The sequence below is a fragment of the Nomascus leucogenys genome, chromosome 19, assembly GCF_006542625.1.
Source record: "Nomascus leucogenys isolate Asia chromosome 19, Asia_NLE_v1, whole genome shotgun sequence".
Taxonomy (NCBI): domain Eukaryota; kingdom Metazoa; phylum Chordata; class Mammalia; order Primates; family Hylobatidae; genus Nomascus; species Nomascus leucogenys.
This window is the reverse complement of record NC_044399.1, coordinates 23,394,503-23,413,153: the sequence shown is the minus strand read 5'-3', so window position 1 is coordinate 23,413,153 and position 18,651 is coordinate 23,394,503. Positions and strand designations below refer to the sequence as shown.

The 18,651-nt window shown below is 42.0% G+C and overlaps 1 protein-coding gene and 1 pseudogene across 2 annotated transcripts in view; both read left to right on the top strand.

The window, feature by feature from the left end:
* Window positions 1-18,651, top strand: part of ATAD2B (ATPase family AAA domain containing 2B) — a 180,800-nt gene that overhangs the window by 36,825 nt on the left and 125,324 nt on the right. For both annotated transcript variants that reach the window (XM_012497764.2, XM_003270569.2), the window contains exons 3-8: window positions 1,544-1,593; window positions 1,956-2,109; window positions 4,127-4,229; window positions 5,083-5,191; window positions 9,152-9,268; window positions 14,630-14,705. In XM_012497764.2, coding sequence (XP_012353218.1) covers window positions 1,544-1,593; window positions 1,956-2,109; window positions 4,127-4,229; window positions 5,083-5,191; window positions 9,152-9,268; window positions 14,630-14,705 — 609 coding nt within the window. The remainder of the gene's footprint in view (window positions 1-1,543; window positions 1,594-1,955; window positions 2,110-4,126; window positions 4,230-5,082; window positions 5,192-9,151; window positions 9,269-14,629; window positions 14,706-18,651) is intronic.
* LOC105737879 lies at window positions 17,444-18,275 on the top strand (annotated as a pseudogene).

The window sequence follows — 18,651 nt, the reverse complement described above, 5'->3', positions numbered from 1 at the left end:
TGTTTTTTAGATGGAGCCTTGCTCTGTCACCAGGCTGGAGTGCAGTGGTATGATCTCCACTCACTGCAACTTCTGCCTCCTGGGTTCAAGCAATTCTCCTGCCTCAGCCTCCCGAGTAGCTGGGATTGCAGGTGCCTGCCACCACGCCCAGCTAATTTTTGTATTTTTGGTAGAGACAGGGTTTCACCATGTTGGCCAGGCTGGTCTCGAACTCCTGACCTCAGGTGATCCACCTGCCTTGGCCTCTCAAAGTGCTGGGATTATAGGCGTGAGCCATCGCGCCTGGATTGAGTTTTTGTTTATACCCTTTAGTCATCTTAACTGTGACCTTTGCTGGGCCAGGGGTATTGTGATATACAGTATATTTATAATTTAACATGAAGAGTACTGGAGTAACAAAAAATGTTAGATTATTTTAATTAAAAATTTGTGCAAACCACATAGATAGAAGGCAGTCATAGGGCCTGGGTGCGGTGGCTCACGCTTGTAATCCCAGCACTTTGGGAGGCCGAGGTGGGCAGATCACCTGAGGTCAGGGGTTTGAGACCAGCCTGACCAACGTGGTGAAACCCCATCTGTACTAAGAATACAAAAATTTACCGGGCATGGTGGCATGTGCCTGTAATTCCAGCTACTTGGGAGGCTGAGGCAGGAGAATCGCTTGAGCCTGGGAGACGGAGGTAGCAGTAAGCTGAGATCGTGCCACTGCACTCCAGTCTGGGCGACAGAGCAAGACTCTGTCTTGGGGGAAAAAAAAAGAAGACAGTCATATATATTTGTGATTTTCTGGATGTCCTTTCCCTAGTTTTTTAATCTTCGAAACTAATAATTGTTGGATATTTCAAAAATATCTTAGTTTGCATTGACAACTCTTTTATTATGCAGCAATTTAGTTTTTACTTTTGAACTTTCTGACTATACTAAGAAGTACGGTGACTTTTTCCTAGTCCTCATGTTTTGATGGCCTTTTTAGTAACTTCCCAGTGATTTACATTTCTCTTCTTCCACCCAAAAGGGAGAATTGTAAAATGGCTCTTTTGATAAATCAGCTGTTTCATTTGTCAGATTAAATGTGTAATAAAATACTTTGAAGAAATTACTAAATGATATTGGTATTCAAGCACTTTTTTCTCACTGTTTATTGTGTTAATAAATTTATCATTGTTTGAATTTTATTTCATCAACCAAAACCAATAGTTAATGCCTGTGACCCCTGCTACTCATGGTCTCAGTTAATTTTATGGTGCATATTAAGCTTAAGCCTTTTTTTTGGGTTTTGATTTGTAGAGTTGATGGCAGAGTAAACTTAGTTTATAATCTGTTATTAAAGCTTTTCTTGAAGTAATGAAATGGCTTTTAACTAGCTAGTATATTTTATTAATTGACATATTACCAATCTTACAGTAGAAAAAGTTATCTTTACTTTTAAAAAAGTTTTAAAGATTAAAATAATATTTTAAAGATTAATTCCAGCAGTATTGCATTTCTTGCGTATATAAACAAATGTTGATGTGTTTGCATATTAAATATTATTGTGTTCTAGGTTAACTTCTCAGCCTGGTGCTACATTACCAAACGGACATAGTAGCTTATGTGAGTATTCTATTATAAAACTGGTTAGTATTAAAATTCTTATAATGTTAGAGAAAGCAGTAAAGTGGGGAAAAATAGAGTGATTTAATAGTGTGCTGAGCATACAGTTGGAAATGGCTAAATTTCAGTCATAGTAAAAAAAAGTATGTAATTGTTAAATTTTGAGAAATCAGCATACCTGAAATTTAAATTATTTATGACAGATTGTAAAATTTATAGAAATTTTAGATTATTGAATATTAAAGCCATTTAAAAGGTTATATTAAACTTTTTGTAGTATTTTAAAAGTTATTTTTTGATTTTTTTCTTTTCTGTCTTTGTGTATTCTGTGCTTTGAAATGTAAATATCTTTCTTCTTGTAGCCCTTCGAAGCCATCCCCTTCGAGGGGAAAAGAAGGGAGATGGGGACCTTTCTTGTATAAATGGTGACATGGAAGTCAGAAAAAGTTGTCGTTCCAGGAAAAACAGATTTGAAAGTGTGAACCAGAGTTTGTTATTTGATCAACTAGTAAATAGGTATGAATGCCAAGTGTTAAGCAGTTTCATTTAATTATTTGTTTTTTAAGACAGTTACATTTTAAAAAAATAACATAAGCAACAACTTAGCAATCAATACAGTTCTTTAAAAACTTAACTTGAAGCTGGGTGTGGTGGGTCAATTCAAGATTTTGAATTGAAGATGTTTTGAGACTGAGTATGTGGGATTGAGTCTCTTAGCTAGTCAGTGAGCTGATTATCCGTTCAACGTCTGCATCTGTAAAACTTTATTCTTCTCAGATAATATGTCATCCTACTTAATCTTTACAACAGCGTGGAGAGGGTAGTCAGTACAGTCCCTATTTGGCAAGAGAGGAAATTATATTCTACAGTGATAACATCAAATTTGGGCTTAAGTTATTATTAAAACTTAAGTATTGTTCCGTATCTAGATGCATAGTAAATGTTACGTAAGTATTTGTTTAAAATATAAAGTAAAAATTGCTAAGATAGCCAAGTGTGGTGGCTGGAGACTGTAGTCATAGCCGCTCAGGAGGCTGAAGTGGGAAGATCCTGAGCCTGGGAGTTCAAGAGCAGTCATGGCAACACAGTGAGACCTCAGTATCTCGCCCAGGCTGGAGTGCAGTGACGCGATCTCGACTCACTGCAAGCTCTGCCTCCCGGGTTCAAGTGATTCTCCTGCCTCAGCCTCCCGAGCAGCTGGGACTATAGGCGCGTGCCACCACGCCCGACTAATTTTTTGTATTTTTAGTAAAGACAGGGTTTCACCATGTTAGCCAGGATGGTCTTGATCTCCTGACCTTGTGATCTGCCTGCCTTGGCCTCCCAAAGTGCTGGGATTACAGGCATGAGCCACTGTGCCCAGCACCCCATCTCTTAAAAAAAAAATTGCTAAGATGTTAGCATGTATTTCTTTTTTCTTTCTTTTTTTTTTTTTGAGATGGAGTCTCGCTCTGTCGCCCAGGCTGGAGTGCAGTGGCATGATCTCGGCTCACTGCAAGCTCCGCCTCCTCGGTTCACACCATTCTCCTGCCTCAGCCTCCCAAGTAGCTGGTACTACAGGCGTCCGCCACCACGCCTGGCTAATTTTTTGTATTTTTAGTAGAGATGGGGTTTCACCGTGTCAGCCAGGATGGTCTCTATCTCCTGACCTCGTGATCCACCTGCCTCTGCCTCCCGAAGTGCTGGGATTACAGGCGTGAGCCACTGCGCCCAGCCTAGCATGTATTTCTTGAATGGCAGTGTTCTACTTGAATTTCTAAAAGAGTCTTTCCAGTAAACCTTATATTGGCTTTAAACTTTTTACAAATTGTTTTATTTTATACAATTACTTATCTTTATACAAATAAAGACAAAATAATTTTATACAATTACTTTATACAAGTTATTCTTAATACCATCTTCAATAAAAAGATTGAATTCGTATTTTTTCAGTGTCATATATCTGATAATTATTCACAGAGGCATTATGGATTTTTTATTGGGACCTTATTAACAAAAGCCTTATATTTAAAAAGTTTTATTTTAATGTATAAAGGTAGAAGATGTCCTGGTTTTGCTTTTCTTATTGGGCACTGTATTCTGATGATGGATGCTGGTTATGAAAGAGGTATTTAATTGGGATGTGGTGGGGCACACCACTGTAGTTGCAGCGCTTTGGGAGGCTGAGATGAATGAATCGCTTGAGCCCAGGAGTTCAAGAATAGCCTGGGCAACATGGTGAAACCCCATCTCCACAAAAAAATATAAAAGTTAGCTGGGCATGATAGTGCATGCCTGTAGTCTCATATACTTGGGAGGCTGAGGTGGGAGGATCACTTGAGCCCAGGAGGTTGAGGCTGCAGTGAGCCATGAACAGGCTACTGCACTCCAGCCTGGGTGAGAGAGGGACACTCTATCTAAAAAAAAACAAAAAAGAAAAAAAAGTTGTGTATAGTTACACATCAGAGATGATTTGATTACACTTTCACAAAGAGCTCTTTTATGTATATGGTGCCACCATTGTTTAAATCCTGATTTTATTATATGATTGTAGCACTGCTGAAGCTGTACTACAGGAAATGGACAACATTAACATCCGACGGAATCGTCGATCAGGAGAAGTAGAACGACTTCGAATGTGGACAGATACAGAATTTGTGAGTATATTAGCTGTAGCAATCTTTGTAAATATTTTTTATTTTAATTGAGGAATTTAAAGGGAGAATGCAACAGTTGGATGTTTTTGAATTAGCACCAGTGTTCCTTCGTCTTCATTTCCAACTTAGTTTGGGATTTTATTGCTTGCTTATTTCTTTTCTTCATTCTCCTCTTGCTACAACCTTCCCAAGAAGACCCTCTTCACTTTTGCTGGATGAGTCACCTTAAAGTGCAACTGTGATTCTGTTATTCTTCTGATTTGAACCATTAGTGGTTTTTTGTTGTGCACTGAAAATTAAAAACACCTTGATGTTGATGATCTGGCTTCAACTGTGTTTTCTCACACACCATTGCCTAAGTGTAAACAAATCATTCTTGTTCCCATAACTTTTACTCTCGTTAATATTTCTAATTAGTGACTGATGCAGTTCTACCTTTGTTTCAAGATTCATTTCAGATACTGCCTCCCTTCCCTTTACCCCATAACAAAAGGAGGGTCTTCTCTTTGAATTCTGGAGTACTTTGTGCCTCTCTTTATGGCATTTAACTTATTTTACTTTCTTTTATAATTACCTGTGATTGCCTTATTTCCCTCCTACTAGGCTGTAATTTGCTTGAGGGAGAAAGTATGTTGCTGGTATTATGTGTTTTACACTTTTATAGATTTATTATAAGTTTTTTCCCTTTTATTTCTTACATTTATTGAATTTAGGAAGCTCCATTTTCACGAATCTATGGCATGCAAATAGGTGCTCAATAAATTTTGTTGAGCAGGTATGTCCCATTGGGTTGCTTTTTTGTAGTGGAGAATAAGTGTCATGTTACTATTTGACAGATTTCTTTCTTTAAAAGGAAAACATGGATATGTATTCAAGAGTGAAAAGGCGAAGAAAGTCACTAAGAAGAAATAGTTATGGGATACAAAATCATCATGAAGTTTCTACTGAGGGTGAAGAAGAAGGTTTGTAAAGCACTTTTTGAAATTCGAGAAAGTTCAGGTGGGAGGGAAGAAAAATAAAATATACAAGTAATATATGTAGAATATTGCTGAGTAGGTGGTTTTTGGATTTTGAGGTCTATATTGTATAATTTGAAATAGTTTAAATTCAGTTGGGAATCTGAGTTTCATTTCCTTCATTTGGAAAAATACTTTTAAGTGTACATTATACATTATGTAATGTATTTTATTAGTAGCCATTGGTAGTCCTTCAGTGATTGGGATTTGCTTTGGGCTCATTTGCTTCTTAGATGAGGCGTTTTTTGTACTTAGGCACCTTCTAACTGGATGGTTACTTTGCTATCCGTGGCCTCTAAATCTCTGATTATGTGGATCACAAATTTAGGTATGGTCTGAGGAATAAAGAGTAAAGTTTAGAGAGAGACTTCTAATACCAGTGGAAAGGGACTATACTGTTCTTTTCTGAGGCCTTTGTGGGTTCTGAACTGAAGAACCCAGACTGAACTTGTAGGGCTGGAGTTGGGAACATGACAGCAGTACATTGGCCCCATGGATTATAAATTGATGAACGGTACACCTATAGGATTTAATTCTGAGGCATTAATCTTTTTTTTTTTTTTTTTTTTTTTTGAGACAGAGTCTTGTTCTTGTTGCCCAGGCTGGAGTACAGTGATGCAATCTCGGCTCACTGCAACCTCCACCTCCCGGGTTCAAGCGATTCTCCTGCCTCAGCCTTTCGAGTACTTGGTATTACAGGCGTGCACCACCATGTCTGGCTAATTTTTGTATTTTTAGTAGAGAGGGGTTTTGCCTTGTTGGCCAGGCTTGTGTTGAACTCCTGACCTCAGGTGATCCGCCCGCTTCGGCCTCCCAAAGTGCTAGCATTACAGGTGTGAGCCACCGCACCCGGCCTGGCATTAATCTTTATTGAAATGGATTTTCAGAAGATTCAGAAGATTCAGAAGATTGTAAATGCAGAATAGTAGTACTTTATAGGGGAATCTTACTAGTTCCCATTATTTGTGTAGTTTAGATTGAGAAGACTGTGTTTTTTAAAAATTCTGTAGTTAATATTTTATTAGCCAGTTTTGAAGAGGTGATATCTCTAATGAAGGTACTTTATTGAGCAAATATTATTGTTGTTACAGCTAGAACCTCTAAATTGCTTCCTTTGGAGAAAATCAGTATAGGTGAGACAGATTTATAATGCGATTTTTGCCTTTTCATTAACTGAACATCTTTGTAGAGTTTCCAAAGTAGATATGCCATATTTAGAATTTTTGCCTGTAATACTGTGTTACTGTACAGACATTTTTCAAAAAGTAATGTTTTGGATATTTAGATAACTTATTTAGGTACAAGTATTTTATAGTATTATTTAGATAAATACTGTGTTTGTTGATTTTTCTCTACAACCTAACAATAAAAATTTTTCAAATAATGCTTTCCGATGTCATGAGTAAAATAGAAAGTCCTTGGCAGGTTTTTTTTTTTTTTTTTTTTGAGACAGTTTCTCACTCTGTCACCCAGGCTGGAGCACATTGTCACAATCACAGTTCACTGCAGCCTTGACCTCCCAGGCTCAAGCGATCCTCCCACCTCAGCCTCCTGAGTAGCTGGGACCATAAGCACATGCCATCATGCTCGGCTAAATCTTTTGTAATTTTTATAGAGATGGGGTCTCGATACGTTTGTTGCCCAGGCTGGTCTTGATCTCCTGAGCTCAAATAGTCTTCCTGCCTCAGCCTCACAAAGTGCTGGGTTTATAGGCGTAAGCCACGATGTCCAGCACTTTGCAGTTTTAGTCTTCTACTTCCCTAAGTATCACTGCCAGCTTTATATTTTTTTCTATGCTTTAATATGATTGTGTTATATTGACAGTTCTTGTGGTTAAAAAGTTACATATTGCATTTGGGGGTTCATATGCTTACAATTTTCATCAGATCTTTTTTTGTTATTGTTGTTGAGATGGAGTCTTGCTCTGTTGCCCAGGCTGGAGTGCAGTGGCGCAGTCTCGGCTCACTGCAAGCTCTGCCTCCCGGGTTCACGCCATTCTCCTGCCTCAGCCTCCCGAGTAGCTGGGACTACAGGCGCCCGCCACCATGCCTGGCTACTTTTTTTTGTGTTTTTTGTAGAGACGGGGTTTCACTGTGTTAGCCAGGATGGTGTCCATCTCCTGACCTTGTGATCCGCCCGCCTCGGCCTCCCAAAGTGCTGGGACTACAGGCGTGAGCCACTGCGCCCGGCCTTTTTTTTAAATAGAGGCTGGGTGTGGTGGCTCACCCCTATAATCCCAGCACTTTTGGAGGCTGAGGCGGGTGGATCACTTGAGATCAGGAGTTTGAGACCAGCCTGGCCAACATAGTGAAACCCTGTCTCTACCAACAATACAAAAATTAGCTGGGCATTGTGGTGCACACCTGTAAATTGCAGCTACTTGGGAGGCTGAGATACGAGAATTGCTTGAACCCGAGAGGCAGAGGTTTCAGTGAGCCAAGGTCATGCACTCCAGCCTGGGTGACAGAGCGAGATTCTGTTTCAAAAAAATAAAAATAAAAAAAATAGAGATGGAATCTTGCTATGTTGCCCCAGGCTGAACTCAAACTTCTGGGCTCAAGCCATCCTCCTGCCTTAGCCTCCTAAATATTTGGGACTACAGGCAGGTGCCTCCACGTCCAGCTAGACTCTTATTTTAACTGTACTTAGATGTTATATCGTAGCTATAGCCAAATCATTTTTAAAAAATAATATTTTGGCTCACGCCTGTAATCCCAGCACTTTGGGAGGCCGAGGCGGGCAGATCACCTAAGTCAGGAGTTCAAGACCAGCTTGGTCAATGTGGTGAAACCCTGTCTCTACTGAAAATACAAAATTAGCCAAGCATGGTGATACATGCCTGTAGTCCCAGCTACTCGGGAGGCTGAGGCAGGCGAATCCCCTGAACCTGGGAGGCGGAGGTTGCCGAGATCGCTGAGATTGCACCATTGCACTCCAGCCTGGGCAACAAGAGCAAAACTCCATCTCACCAAAAAAAAAAAAAAAAAAATCTTTTAGGATTTATGTATGTTATAATTTATTTTTTAAGTGTATACAGCTTAAAAAATGAATTATAGCTGGGCATGGTGGCTCATGCCTGTAATCCCAGCATGTTGGGAGGCCAAGGCGGGTTGATCACCGGGTCTGGAGTTCGAGACCATCTTGGCCAATATGGTGAAACCCCGTCTCTACTAAAAATACAAAAAATGAGCCGGGCGTGGTGGTACGTGCCTGTAGTCCCAGCTACTTGGGAGACTGAGGCAGGAGAATTGCTTGAACCCAGGAGGCAGAGGTTGCAGTGAGCCCAGATCGCGCCACTGTACTCCAGCCTGGCGACAGAAACTCTGTCTCAAAAAAAAAAAAATTTATAAAATGATCACTCATGTCAAGAAATGAACTATTACCAAATACCCTAGAAGTCTGTTTCATGCTCCCTCTCAATGCCTACATGCACTTTGCTACCAAAATGTAACTAATCCATGCTTAACTGTGGTCAACAGGCCTAACAAATCATTACACTGCCAACAAAAGTTGATCTTGCTGTAACATTAGTAATTACGTATAAGCATATTTTTTTGAATTACCAAGTGGTATTTGAATACTAATCTTATTTAGTGGTTGAGCATTGATTGAGGTTTGCTGTAGTTGGGTGAAATTTTAAGTCTGTTTTCTATTATTGCATTGTATGACCAAAGAGAATCAAAGTTCCTAAGTAAATCAAGAGATAAAATATGATCATATTAATTTATTTAGCAGATAATTGTATTGATCATTGGCAGGGAAAGTATTTTCTTTTACATCCATTTAGGTTGATTTTTAATTATGTATGCTTAACATAATATGTTGGCACTTAAATGTCTAGTGTAGACCAATCCTTTTGAATTAAAATAATGCTTTTTTCTTTTCTTTTTGTGTGTGGGAAACTAGAATCTCAAGAGGAGGATGGAGATATAGAAGTTGAAGAGGCAGAAGGAGAAGAAAATGATAGACCATATAATTTGAGACAGAGAAAAACAGTGGATCGATACCAAGCACCTCCAATAGGTAGGCAACTCTAAATAACTTTTTTCTTTCTGGTAGTTGAGTAACTTATTCTGCCCCACTGCTTTTTTTTTTTTTTTTTTTTTTTTGAGACAGAGTCTCATTCTGTCGCCCAGGCTGGAGTGTAGTGGTGCAATCCTGGCTCACTGAAAGCTGTGCCTCCTGGGTTTACGCCATTCTCCTGCTTCAGCCTCCCGAGTAGCTGGGACTACAGGTGCCCACCACCACGAGGTCAGGAGATCGAGACCATCCTGGCTGACATGGTGAAACTCCATCTCTACTAGAATTGCCCCACTGCTTTTAAAAAAATTAATATTGCCAAATTTAAAAGAAGGAAATCTCTTATAGGTTTTATATACTGTATTTTTTTACTACATATACTTCTATGCACACACATGCAACCGAAAGAAAGTCAAAGTACGTGGTAGCAGTATTGATTTACATACAGCATGTACATTTTATTTATAGAAGCTTGCGTTTAATAATACGGCTCATGCTTTTGCATTACACTGTATAGTTTACTGAGCACTTTAATTTAATTTATAGCAGTGCTTTAGGGAACGTATCTCTCTTTTTTTTTTTTTTTTTTTTTTGAGACAGAGTCTGCAGTCACCCAGACTGGAGTACAGTGGCGTTATCTCAGTGCACTGCAGCCTCTGCCTCCTGGGTTCAAGCAATTCTCCTGCCTCAGCCTCCTGAGTAGCTGGGATTACGGGTGCCCGCAACCACACCTGGCTAATTTTTGTATTTTTTTCAGTAGAGACAGGGTTTCACCATGCTGGCCAGGCTGGTCTCGAACTCCTGGCCTCAGATGATTGGCCCGCCTCGGCCTCCCAAAGTGCTGGGATTACAGGTGTGAGCCACTGTGCACGGCCTAGGGAAAGTATCTTTTTTTTTTTTTTTTTGAGACAGTCTTTCTCTGTCCCCCAGGCTGGAGTGCAGTGGCGCGATCTCGGCTCACTGCAAGCTCCGCCTCCCGGGTTCACGCCATTCTCCTGCCTCAGCCTCCCAAGTAGCTGGGACTACAGGCGCCCGCCAACACGCCCGGCTAATTTTTTGTATTTTTAGTAGAGATGGGGTTTCACCGTGTTAGCCAGGATGGTCTCGATCTCCTGACCTCGTGATCCGCCTGCCTCGGCCTCCCGAAGTGCGGGGATTACAGGTTTGAGCCACCGCGCCCGGCCGGGAAAGTATCTTTATGGTTCAAGGGGTTAAGTGAGTTACCCGAGGTCACAAAAATAGTATACGGCTGCAGCTTGGCCAATAACTTAGTTGTTTTCTTTTTTTCTTTTTCTTTTTTTGCTGGCAGAAGGAAAAAGTTAAAAGTTTATCTTTTAGAGAAGGGATCTCACTGTGTTGTTCATGGTGCAGTGTAATGGCTGTGCAGAAGCACAAATATAACACACTACAGCCTCAAACTCCTGAGCTCAAGCTATCCTCCTACCTCAATTCCTGGTGTAGCTAGAACTACAGGTGTACAACCAGCATGCCTAGCTAATTAATTTTTTTTTTTAGAAACAGGATCTTGCTGTGTTGCCCAGGCTGGTCTTGAACTCCTGGCCTGAAGGGATTCTCCTGCCTTGGCCTCCCAAAGCACTGTGATGTCTTGAACCACTGTACCCAGCTGTGTATTCCTTTTTTTTTTTGCTGAATAGCATTCTGTGGTGTGGATATATCACAATTTGTTTATCCATTCATTTGTTACTTGACATTATGATCCTTTCCAGTGTTTGTCTATTACAAATAAAGTTGTGATGAACATTCACATATAGGTCTTTGTGTGGACATATGCTTTTGTGTTTCTAACAAATACCAAGGAGTAGAAAGGCTGGGTTTTATGATGAGATATAAGAAGTTACCAAACTCTTTTTTAAAGTGGTTATACCATTTTTACTAAGAGTGTATCAGAGCTGTACTTGCTCTGTATTCTTGCCAGCACTTGGTATACTCAGATTATTTAATTAATTTTAACAGGTATTTATTATAATTTTAGTTTACATTTCCCTAATGGTGTTGGAGCATCTTTTCATTTGTTTTTGTTTTTGACAGTGTTAAATCTTGAGTAAAATATCTGTTCAGATCTCTGGCCATTTTTTCAGTTGGGTTGTTTGTTTTCTTATTATTGAGTTTTGAGATTCTTTATATGTTCTGGATATTAGACCTTTAACAGATATGTCATTTGCAAATATTTTTAAGACAAGACAGTCTGTTGCTTGTCTTTTTTATTCTCTCAATAGTATCTTTTGAAGAGCAGAAGTTTATAATTTTATTTTATTTTATTTATTTATTTATTTTGAGATGGAGTCTTGCTCTGTTGCCCCAGGCTGGAGTGCAGTGGCATGATCTCGGCTCACTGCAAGCTCCGCCTCCCGGGTTCATGCCATTCTCCTGCCTCAGCCTCCTGAGTAGCTGGGACTACAGGCGCCTGCCACCACGCCTGGCTAATTTTTTGCATTTTTTTTTTTTTTTTTTTTTTTTTGAGACGGAGTCTTGCTCTGTCGCCCAGGCTGGAGTGCAGTGGCGCAATCTTGGCTCACTGCAAGCTCTGCCTCCTGGGTTCACACCATTCTCCTGCCTCAGCCTCCCGAGTAGCTGGGACTACAGGCACACGCCACCACGCCCGGCTAATTTTTTTGTATTTTTAGTAGAGACAGGGTTTCACCGTGTTAGCCAGGATGGTCTCAATCTCCTGACCTCATGATCCGCCTGCCTCGGCCTCCCAAAATGCTGGGATTACAGGCATGAGCTGCCGCGCCCGGCCCAATTTTTTGTATTTTTAGTACAGATGGGGTTTCTCTGTGTTAGCCAGGATGGTCTCGATCTCCTGACCTCATGATCGCCCGCCTCGGCCTCCCAAAGTACTGGGATTACAGGCGTGAGCCACTGCACCTGGCCTATTTGTTTTTTGAGACAGAGTCTCACTCTGTTGCCCAGGGTGGAATGCAGTGGTGCAGTCTTGGCTCACTGCAACCTCCTGGGTTCAAGCGATTCTCCTGCCGCAGCCTCCCAAGTAGCTGGGACTACAGGCATGCGCTACCACACCTGGCTAATTTTTGTATTTTTAGTAGAGATGGGGTTTCAGCATGTTGGCCAGGCTGGTCTTGAACTCTTGTCCTTAGGTGATCCACCTGTGTTGGCCTCCTAAAGTGCTAGGATTACAGGGATTACAGGTGTGAGACACCATGCCTGCCCATTTCTAATTTTAATGAACTCCAATTTATACTTCTTGCTTTTTTTTTTTTCTTTGTTGGAGATAGGGTCATCCAGGCTGGAGCGCATTGGTGCGAACATGGCTCACTGCATTCTTCTGCCTCAGCCTGCTAAGGTCCATGTCACCATGCTTGGCTAATTTAAAAAAATTTTTTTGTAAAGTTGGGTTCTTTTTTTCTTTTATATTTTTTAGAGATAGTCTCATTCTGTCGCCCAGGCTAGAGTGCAGTCGCCCAGGCTGGAGTGCAGTGGTGCTGTCAGCTCACTGCAGCTTCTACCGCCCTGGTTCAAGTGATTCTCCTGCCTCAGCCTCCCAAGTAGCTGGGATTACAGGCACCTGCCACTGTGCCTGGCTAATTTTTGTATTTTTATTACAGATGGGGTTTCACGATCTTGGCCAGCCTGGTCTTGAACTCCTGACTTCTCATGATCCACCCGCCTTAGCCTCCCAAAGTGCTGGGATTACAAGTTGTGAGCCACAGTGCCCGGCCCGCCCTTCCTCCCCTCCCTCCCCCTCCCTCCCCTGCCCTCCCCTCCCTCCCTCCCCTGCCCTCCCCTCCCTTCCCCTCCCCTTCCCTTCCTTCTTGCTCTGTCACCTAGGCTGGAGTGCAGTGGCATGATCTCAGCTCACTGCAACCTCTGTCTCCCGGAATCAAGTGATTCTCCTGACTCAGACTCTTGAGTAGCTGGGATTACAGGCGCATGCCACCATGCCTGGCTAATTTTTGTGTATATATGTTTTTTAATAGAGACAGGGTTTCACCATGTTGGTCAGGCTGGTCTTGAACTCCTGACCTTAAGTGATCCACAGCGCCTCAAACTAGAGTTGGGTTCTTACCGCGTTGCCTAGGCTGGTCTGGAACTCCTGGGCTCAAAGCAGTCCTCTGACTTGGCCTTCCAAAGTCCCGGGACTGTGCCCAGCCTATAAAAAAAAATTTTAATGGATTGTTCTTTGAATGGATTGTGCTAAATTTCTTTCTTTCTTTTTTTTTTTTTTTGAGGTGGAGTTTCGCTTTTCTTGCCCAGGCTGGAATTCAGTGGCACGATCTTGGCTCACTGCAACCTCCACCTCCTAGGTTCAAGCGATTCTTCTGCCTCAGCCTCCCGAGTAGCTGGGATTACAGGCATGTACCACCACGCCCGGCTAATTTTGTATTTTTAGTAGAGACAGGGTTTCTCCATGTTGGTCAGGCTGGTCTTGAACTCCTGACCTCAGGTGATCCACCTGCCTCGGCCTCCCAAAGTGCTGGGATTACAGGTGTGAGCCACCGCACCAAGCTAAAATTTTTTTTAATGGATTATGTATCTAAGAAATCTCATAGTCACAAAGATTAAGTTAACATCTGTTTAGAATGTTTATTTGCAACTTCATAGTATTGCCACAAAATTTTTATTTTTGTTTTGCTTCTAGACAGCATTTGGCACTTGGAAGACACATGACTAGGTTTTGTTTAAAAAGTTAACAGGAGGCCGGGCACAGTGGCTCACACCTGTAATCCCAGTAATTTGGGAGGCTTAGGCAGGCGGCTCACAAGGTCAGGAGTTCGAGATCAGCCTGGCCCACGTGGTGAAACCCCTTCTCTACTAAAAATACAAAAATTAGCTGGGCGTGGCGGCTGGCACCTGTAATCCCAGCTACTCAGGAGGCTGAGGCAGGAGAATCGCTTGAATCTGTGAGGCAGAGGTTGCAGTGAGCCGAGATTGCGCCGCTGCACTCCAGTCTGGGCAACAGAGTGAGACTCTGTATCCAAAAAAAAAAGAAAAATTAACAGGGCTGGGCGCGGTGGCTCATGCCTGTAATCCCAGCACTTTGGGAGGCTGAGGTGGGTGGATGATGAGGTCAGGAGATCGAGACCATCCTGGCCAACATGGTGAAACCCTGTCTCTACTAAAAATACAAAATTAGCTGGGCGTGGTGGCACCCCCATGTAGTACCAGCTACTTGGGAGGCTGATTTAGGAGAATTGCTTGAACTTAGGAGGGGGAGGTTGCAGTGAGCCGAGATCGCACCACTGCATTCCAGCCTGGCGTTAGAGCAAGACTCTGTCTCAAAAAACAACAACAACAAAAAAGTGAGCAGAAGTCGTTTCTATTCCTTTAATACATTAATTTATCAATTAGTTATTTCTCTATTATCCTTTTCTTCCCTTTTAGTACCAGCTCATCAAAAAAAGAGGGAAAACACGCTGTTTGATATTCATAGGTCTCCAGCAAGAAGAAGCCATATTAGGTAAGGTTTGGTTTTGAAAGGAAACATTTGCATTTGTCAATGAGAGACTGATTGTGTCTTTCTTTCATTAATTAGTGACTAACAGTTGTCATCCTACATGCTACAATTATCTTCCTGATTCAGTTTGCCTGGAATATATGTTGTTTTAACAGTTATATTCACTAAAGCTACACAGCTCTTTGGTCTCTTAGCAGAGTTGAATCTAAGTGACCCATATTGCTTTCATTTGAAGCACTGATTAGAGTTAATCTTTGATATTTTCCCCCCTAATTATTCTTTCTTTTACATGTAGGTACAAAGGAAGGTTTTTACTCTTTTTTTTTTTGAGGCGGAGTCTTGCTTTGTCGCCCAGGCTGGAGGCTGGAGTGCAGTGGCGCAGTCTCGGCTCACTGCAACCTTTTCTGCTGGGTTCAAGCAATTCTCCTGTCTCAGCCTCCCGAGTAGCTGGGATTACAGGTGTGCACCACCATGCCCAGCTAATTTTCATATTTTTAGTAGAGATAGAGTTTTACCATGTTGGCCAGGATGGTCTCAAACTCCTGACCTGTGACCCGCCTGCCTTGGCCTCCCAAAGTGTTGGGATTACAGGCGTGAGTCATGGCGCCCGACCAGTTTCTACTTTTTAAAGTTTATTTTTTATTCCCTAAAGCTACACAGCTCTTTGGTCTCTTAGCAGAGTTGAATCTAAATGACCCATAATGGTTTCATTTGAAGCATCGATTCAAGTTAATCTTTGATACTTTTTCCCCCTAATTATCCTTTCTTTTTTTTTTTTTTTTGAGATGGAATCTCGCTCTGTCACCCAGGCTGGAGTGCAGTGGGGCAATCTTGGGTCACTGCAAGCTCTGCCTCCTGGGTTCATGCCATTCTCCTGCCTCAGCCTTCCGAGTAGCTGGGAGTACAGGTATTCGCCACCACGCCCGGCTAATTTTTTGTATTTTTGGTAGAGACGGGATTTCACTGTGTTAGCCAGGATGGTCTCCATCTCCTGACCTCCTGATCTGCCCGCCTTGGCCTCCCAAAGTGCTGGGATTACAGTCATGAGCCACCGCACCCAGCCCTAATTATCCTTTCTTTTACATGTAGGAGAAAGTAGAAACAAAGGAAAGTTTCTACTTTTAAAAGTTTATTTTTTATTTTTGAGACAGGGTCTTGCTCTGTCACCCAGGCGTGCCATGATCATGGCTCATTGCAGCCTCAGCCTCCTGGACTCAACAATCCTCCCACCTCAGCCTCCCGAGTAGCTGGGACTACAGGCATACACCACTATTTTCAGCTAATTTTTATATTGTTTGTAGAGATGGGGTTTTGCCACGTTGCCCAGGCTGGTCTTGAACTCCTGGGCTCAAGTGATCCCAAAGTGCTGGGATTACGGGCATGAGCTACTGTGCCCAGCCAAGCTTTTAATTTTTATGAAGTTCAAGTTACTTGTTTTTTATTTTGTGCTTAAGCTTTTACTGTTATGTGTAAGAATCCATTGCCAACTCAGAGGTCATGAAGATTTGTTCCTATGGTTTCCTCTAATAGTTTATAGTTTTAGCTCTTATGTTTAGGTCTTTGATTTACTTAGTTAATTTTTGTATATGGTTTGAGTTCGTTTTGTATAGTTTTGTATACTCTTTGGCTTTTAAGCTCTTTTTTTTTTTTTTTTTTTTTTTTTTTTTGAGACGGAGCCTTCCCTGGTTGCCAAGGCTGGAGTGCAGTGACGCGATCTCGGCTCACTGTAACCTCCACCTCCTTGGTTGAAGCAATTCTCCTGGCTCAGCCTCCCCGGTAGCTGGAATTACAGGCATACACCACCACGCCTGGCTAATTTTTGTATTTTTAGTAGATATGGGGTTTCACCGTGTTGGCCAGGCTGGTCTCGAACTCCTGACCTCAAGTGATCTGCCTGCCTCAGCCTCCCAAAGTGCTGGGATTACAGGCATGAGCCACCATGCCCAGCCCCAACTAGGATTTTGGCTTTTCAGTTATTTACTGGGAAATTATGTATACCACTCTTTTTGTTGTATTATTGTTATTTGTATCACACCTAAAAATGTTACAGATCTAACAATACATCGTTGGAATTATTACTTTATATGATTTAATGGCTTTTACTGAAGCTACGAGAAGAAACATTAGCAAGTACAGTTGGTCCTCTTTAGCTACAGGTTCTGCGTCTGTGAATGCAACCAACCACACCTCAAAAATATTTGGGAAAAAACCCCAACAATACAACAACAAAAAAATACAGCTTGATGACTATTTATATAGCATATGTGTTGTATAATAATTAATTTAGAGGTGATTTAAAGTATACAGGAGGTAACTCTTACGTTAAGTCTTTGATACATTTTCAATAACAGTGTATGGGAGGATGTGTGTAGGCCATATGCAGTGTGCAAACACTATACCATTTTTATGTAAGGGACTTAAGCATACTTGAATTTTGGTATTCACAAGGGTCCTGGAACCATTCCCCTGTAGATACTAAGGGATGACTGTATATGTTTATAGGTATTGTTATATTAACTTTTAAATTGATTTACCATTTTTGGTTCTCTTTATTTTTTATGCATTCAATTTACTATCTGAAGTAATTTTCTTAGACCAGTACTTTTCTCCCACCAACTTCCTTCTGTGCTGTTATTGGCAAATTTATTACATTTCTGTATATTATAGGCCCAATACACAAATAAACTTGGGAACTTTCCTGATGGGGAGAAAGAAGTAGAGGAGAGGATAAATATCAAAATTGCAAAGAATAGATAATTTTTGCAACTATCTTCCTGAAGAGTTGGGAAGTATCAAAAATTGATGCAGGGCCTCCCCAGCACGCTGCCATGGCCACCTACAAACTGGTGCTGATCTGGCCCAGTGAGAGCACCTGGAACCTGGAGAACTGCTTCAGCGACTGGTACAATGCCAACGTGAGCCTGGCGGGCCATGAGGAGATGAAGAGTGGCAGGCAGGCACTGTGAGATGGCTGGCTATGAGTTTGACATCTGCTTCACCTCAGTGCAGAAGAGAGAAATCTGGACCCTCTGGAAAGTGCTAGATGCCATTGATCAGATGTGTAGTGAGGACTTGGTGCCTCAATGAGCGGCACTATGGGGGTCTGACTGGTCTCAGTAAAGCAGACTGCTGCAAAGCATGGTGAGGACCAGGTGAAGATCTGGAGGCTCTCCTGTGATGTTCCACCACCTCCGATGGAGCCTGACCATCCTTTCTACAGCAACATTAGTAACGATCGCAGGTATGCAGACCTCACAGAGGATCAGCTACCCTCCTGTGAGAATCTGAAGGACTCTCAAAGCCAGAGCTCTGCCGTTTTGGAATGAAGAAATAGTTCACCTGGTAAAGGAGGGGAAATGGGTACTGATTGCGGTGCATGGCAACAGCCTCTGGGGCATTGTGAAACATTTGGAGGATCTCTCTGAAGAGGCTGTCATGGAGCTGAACCTGCCGACTAGTATTCCCATTGTCTATGAATTCGACAAGAACTTGAAGACCGTCAGGTGCATGCAATTCCTGGGGGATGAAGAGACTGTGTGTAAAGCCGTGGAAGCTGTGGCTTCCTGCTGTTAGCTATGATCATGCCACTTCACTCCAGCCTGGGTTGACAGAGTGAGACCTTCTATCTAAAAACAAAAATGAAAACAGAAACAGGCTGGGCACGGTGGCTCACGCCTGTAATCCCAGCAGTTTGGGAGGCTGAGATGGGCGAATCATGAGGTCAGGAGTTCGAGACCAGTCTGGCCAACATAGTGAAACCCTGTCTCTACTAAAAATACAAAAATTAGCTGGGCATGTTGGTGTGCACCTGTAATCCCAGCTACTTGGGAAGTTGAGGCAGGAGAATCGCGTGAACCCGGGAGACAGTGGTTGCAGTGAGCCGAGATTGCGCCATTGCACTCCAGCCTGGGCAACAGTGCGAGATTCCATCTCAAAAAAAAAAGAAAAA